Raw genomic sequence first — 4915 nt, forward strand, 5'->3', positions numbered from 1 at the left:
TCCCTACAGGAAAACCGCAGAAAGGCTTGCCGGATCTACTCAGAGAATACAACCTACCACCAGGGCTCTTTCCACAGAACATAATCTGCTACGAGTTTGACGAAACGAAGAACAAGCTCGTCGTCTTCCTGCCATCGCCGTGTGAGGTCACCTTCAAGGACTCGTCAGTGATAAGGTACGCGACCAGAGTGAAAGGAATCTTGCTTAGAGGCAAGCTTATGGGCGTGGAGGGAATGAAGACCAAAGTGTTGGTATGGGTAAAGGTCACGACAGTTTCGGTTGAAAGCCACAAATCCGACAAGCTCTGGTTCACTGCCGGTGTCAAGAAGGCAAGATCTAAGGATGCTTATGACACGCCTCGTGATTCTGTTAAAGTGGAAGAGTTCTGAGCTGAGTTCCAATGTCTCGGGGTGTTATTATTATATTTATTATGGTTCTTGGTTTTGGGTATAGAAGAAGGTTGTCTATGATGAATATTTTATGCAATTATAATGTTTTTTTTTTCATTTTTATCATGTAATGCAAGAAAGAAACTTGGAGGAATCAGATTCCTATTCGATATCAAATACAAAATTAGATGAAATTATACTTAAAAAACTTACTGTTCTTATTCTTGAGATATATTGAAGATTTTATTGAAAAATAGAGATTTAAGATATAATAAAGATTTTATTGAAAAATAGAGATTTAAAAGGATTTATGAATATTTGATGTAATTTCTAATTTATTTATTTAGTTTGAGATTTTAATGTATTTATAGTTTATTTTAATTATTAATAAAATATCACGTCATTCCGTATATTTTACATATTTTTTTCAAGGCAACGATTTTGATGTGCGGGGGTGAATATTATTTTACTTTATTCCACCGTAGTTCTTTACAAATTTCTGAGGATATATATATATATATTAGATAAAAACACAAAAGGAAAATTTACTAAATGCCAAACGGCAATCAACTTAATAAAAGGAAACAAGTGGGGCGGGGGATGAACATAAAAGGAAATATGCCATGTTCGAGATTAATATCTCTGGAATATTGCTTGAATTGATTCTTCCAACGGTCTTAATAGATGTGATCTTTTATTAATAATTAAAATAAATTATAAATATATCAGTTCCAAACTAAATAAATAAATTAGATATTATATCAGATATTTAGAAATCTCTTTAAATCCCTGTTTTCTAAATTTAATAAAATTTTCATGATTATATCTCAGTACTTTTATATTTCGTCTAATATTGTTATATTTTATTATTTAATACATCAATTAAGAAATATATGTCAAATGAAATTACAACATACGGTATTTTTTTTTACAAATTTGGGATGATTTAATACAAGATCGAAATAATAATGAAAAAAATATATGCGGCGGATTCAAATATACTGTATTGGATAAAGACGCTGCTGTTGTTGAAATATTGTCACAAGTTGTAACTTGATAAAAATATGTAATTTAAAGAGGTTTATCGTTTGCACGAGATTTGGAAATCGATTTGGGGCCGTACATCTGTTGCGTGATCCAACGGTCCAGATTAAGAGAGATTCCAACTCCCACCGCACTAAACCCTAGATACACCTTATAAAGGGACCAACCAACTCGGTCTCTCTCCCCTCTCACATCGATCTTCTTCTTCTTCGGCTTCTCCCCCTTTGTCTCTGTGTTTTCCGATTCTCTTTGCTCAGCTTCGAAGGTCTCGCTTTCTGCAACCATGTCGGACGAGGAGCAACACTTTGAGTCGAAGGCCGATGCCGGAGCTTCGAAGACTTACCCTCAACAAGCCGGAACTATCCGTAAGAACGGTTACATCGTTGCCAAGGGACGTCCCTGCAAGGTTTGCTCTAATTCCTTCTCCCCCATCTTAGACCTCTGGTTTCTTCGATTCTCTTTCCGACAACTCGATTGGATTCCCATTGCTTCCGTCCGTTTTGCTTGGTTCAATTCGTTATCTTGTGTTTTGATTCCCCTCCCCTTTTTCTGGTCGATACACGAGTTTCTGATTTCAATTCGGATTATTAGATCAATTAAAGCATCGTTTAACTCAGTTTCCCGTCCTCTTGGACAAGGTTTTGTTAGATATCTTGTTTGAGCGGTTTGACAGATGAAGTTTGTCTATTGTAGCGCTTGGTTTAGGTTACAAGTTTATGTTTTTTTTTATTCCGATCCCAGAAAAAAGGCGATAATTTTGATCTTACAATTCTTGAAGGCGATTCTTTTACTCGCACGTTATCATTAATATAATCTTGTTACATAGGATTTGTAATCTTACGGGTTAATTGGATTGATGATTACGTTACTTGCCCGTAGTATCAAATCAGTAGCAGAAAAGTGTTGTGTTGTATCTTGAAGGCAAGAACTTTTGATTCCTTGATTATACGATGAATCACTAATCTTGTTATTTGTGGATGATCAAATATTTTGATGCTGTGTTTAGGTCGTCGAGGTTTCAACCTCCAAGACCGGCAAGCACGGTCATGCCAAGTGCCACTTCGTTGCTATCGATATCTTCAATGGCAAGAAGCTGGACGAAATCGTCCCCTCTTCCCACAACTGTGACGTACGATTTACATATCTTAGCCGAACCCTTGTGTTTTGTATCTGTTTTCTGTCTCGTTCTTCGGCATTGGAACTGAGCTTCTGTGTTTTTTTTTTTTGTAATGGATCAGGTCCCGCACGTCAATCGTACTGACTACCAGCTGATCGACATCTCCGAAGATGGATTTGTACGTGTTTCATCTGCCTTTATAATGTCCAGTCTCTTGATAAGCAAGCTGTTAAATTGTTTCAATTTGTCGACGCGTCTGCAGGTTAGCTTGCTGACTGACAATGGTAACACCAAGGATGATCTCAGGCTCCCGACCGATGAGAATCTGCTCAATCAGGTTAGCTTTCGTTTTGTTTGAATTGTCGATCCTTTAGGGATTGATGTATGATTCGGGTCAAGGCTATGAACTAAAGAGTGGTATAATGAACAGATCAAGTCGGGGTTCGAGGAAGGAAAGGATCTTGTGGTGTCTGTGATGTCGGCCATGGGAGAGGAGCAGATCTGTGGTCTCAAGGACATTGGTCCCAAGAACTAAATGGCGCCTCAAATTTTGGATCAGAAGGGTCTCTCTTATACGATTCTTTTTGTTGTTTTTTTTATTCTTTTAGCCTTAGTCTAATATGTTTTCAATTAGCCTCGCATATTATTGACTTCATACTTTCCATTTTTAAGATTTTTTTTTTTCAATTTTCTTCCAACTCATCAGTTCTTCCTCTGCTTGCACCATTCAATCTCTATGTTTCTGTTTGTTTTTCTATGCTTTTATAATTTTATAAGTAATTTTTTTATAATTAATAATGGGCTAAATTCACATGTAATATAGTTTATAAAAATTGTATTTGCTATGCATGTGTATGGTATGGCCCGACTTTCTGTTGTCAAGCCATGTACAAGCTTTCTACACTTATATATTCGGCTTCTAACCATATAGTTTTGCTATTTGATCACAACAGTTGTCTAAGACTTTTTTGTTTTATCATTTTTTTTAGCGTCATAATCTTTTTTTTTTTTAGTAAGTTTTCTGAAATCAAAATAATACAATACTTTCAAAAAAAAAAAAAGACGTGCACAATTAAATCCGTATAAAACTGAACTAGGCCAGGCCCCTTTCTTTGAGACCATATATATACCACAAAGCATGAACGGTCCATGGGGGTCTACGGCCCGTTATGCCACGTGGCATGATACTATTGGTAAGACGTGTTGAGAGCAACACTTGTTGACTTTAGAGGGAGGTTCTGGTGGTCTCTTATCTCCAGGATAGGGACAAAACAGTAATTTAAAGACAACTACGATTAAAAGGCCTCTAAACCTCTCAACGACCAATCAGAACGTTGCATTCACCACATCCAACTCCGACACCTTACGATTTAAAGAGAAAAAAAAATCAAATCGAAGAAATATTGGAAACGGAAAATGCTAAACATGTCCTTTCTTATTTTTTGCTTAATGTTAGAGACAAGTGGAATAATTCTTGAAACGAATCTGCAATTCATGTTACTCTCTTTTATATGTGAACCTGTTCAACACTTTATTCAATTTTTAGAAAAAATACACCAAAGCTTTTTAAATTTTCTTTTTTGTCAACAAAGGTTTGAACTTTTGAGTGAATAAATTTTTTTTTTTACAATGTATAGATTTTCATTTAGATTTTTGGTCAAATTTGCCAAAATTTTAAAACTTCTTTGGAGTTGAGTATAAATTAGTTTTTCTAAAAGACAACAAATCCAGGTTGTTTTTTTGTGCACGAATTTTGTAAAATCTCACTTTTATATAAACAAATACGGGCTCTCTTATTTTTTTCCAAATTAATTTAAAAATAATACTAGTTTTAACAAGAAAAAATGAAGAGAGAGAGAGAGAGAGATTTCATATCTGCTGCGTGGACTTTGTTCTGCGGAGCAAAAGTTTTTTTTTTCTTTCAGCTCCGCCTCCGGACACGAGAAAACCCCGAAATCTCCATTAAAAAAACAAACAAACAAAAAAAAAATCGGAAAAGCGAAGTGAAACACGACACGAATACATACGCAGATATATACAAAAAGGATTGAAAGAGCAAACAAAAAAAGTTTTTTTTTTTGGGTTGGGTTGTTGGGTTTGAATCCATCTTTTTCTGTTTGTTCTTTTGGGGAAAATCGATGGCGGAGAAGGAAGAACAACCCATTCCGACGTCGAAGTCAGCCGCCGGAACTCCGCCGCGCCCGATGATTTCTCTGCCGCCGCGGCCGTTCGGCGAGATGTTCTTCAACAGCGGCGTTGGGTTCAGCCCCGGCCCCATGACTCTGGTCTCCAACTTGTTCTCCGATTCCGACGAGTACAGGTCCTTCTCTCAGCTCCTCGCCGGAGCCATGGCCTCTCCGGCTGC

General features: G+C 36.6%; 3 protein-coding genes across 3 annotated transcripts in view; all 3 read left to right on the forward strand.

Moving 5' to 3' along the window:
• Positions 1-546, forward strand: part of LOC104824068 (uncharacterized protein At5g01610-like) — a 2102-nt gene extending 1556 nt beyond the window's left edge. The window contains exon 3 of the mRNA XM_010555997.2: positions 10-546. Coding sequence (XP_010554299.1) covers positions 10-389 — 380 coding nt within the window. The 3' untranslated portion in view covers positions 390-546. The remainder of the gene's footprint in view (positions 1-9) is intronic.
• A 1067-nt stretch (positions 547-1613) lies between these two features.
• Positions 1614-3276, forward strand: LOC104824069 (eukaryotic translation initiation factor 5A-1/2-like). The gene is made up of 5 exons (XM_010555998.2): positions 1614-1839; positions 2440-2562; positions 2672-2728; positions 2813-2887; positions 2981-3276. The coding sequence occupies exons 1-5, from the start codon at positions 1717-1719 to the stop codon at positions 3083-3085; spliced, it is 483 nt and encodes a 160-aa protein (XP_010554300.1). The 5' UTR covers positions 1614-1716; the 3' UTR covers positions 3086-3276.
• Positions 3277-4410: 1134 nt separating this feature from the next.
• The window catches only part of LOC104824070 (probable WRKY transcription factor 4), a 3187-nt gene continuing 2682 nt past the window's right edge, over positions 4411-4915 (forward strand). Inside the window, exon 1 of the mRNA XM_010555999.1 lies at positions 4411-4915. Within this exon, the coding sequence (XP_010554301.1) occupies positions 4689-4915 (227 nt within the window). The 5' untranslated portion in view covers positions 4411-4688.

The sequence above is a fragment of the Tarenaya hassleriana genome, unplaced genomic scaffold (genome assembly GCF_000463585.1).
Source record: "Tarenaya hassleriana unplaced genomic scaffold, ASM46358v1 Cleome4, whole genome shotgun sequence".
Taxonomy (NCBI): domain Eukaryota; kingdom Viridiplantae; phylum Streptophyta; class Magnoliopsida; order Brassicales; family Cleomaceae; genus Tarenaya; species Tarenaya hassleriana.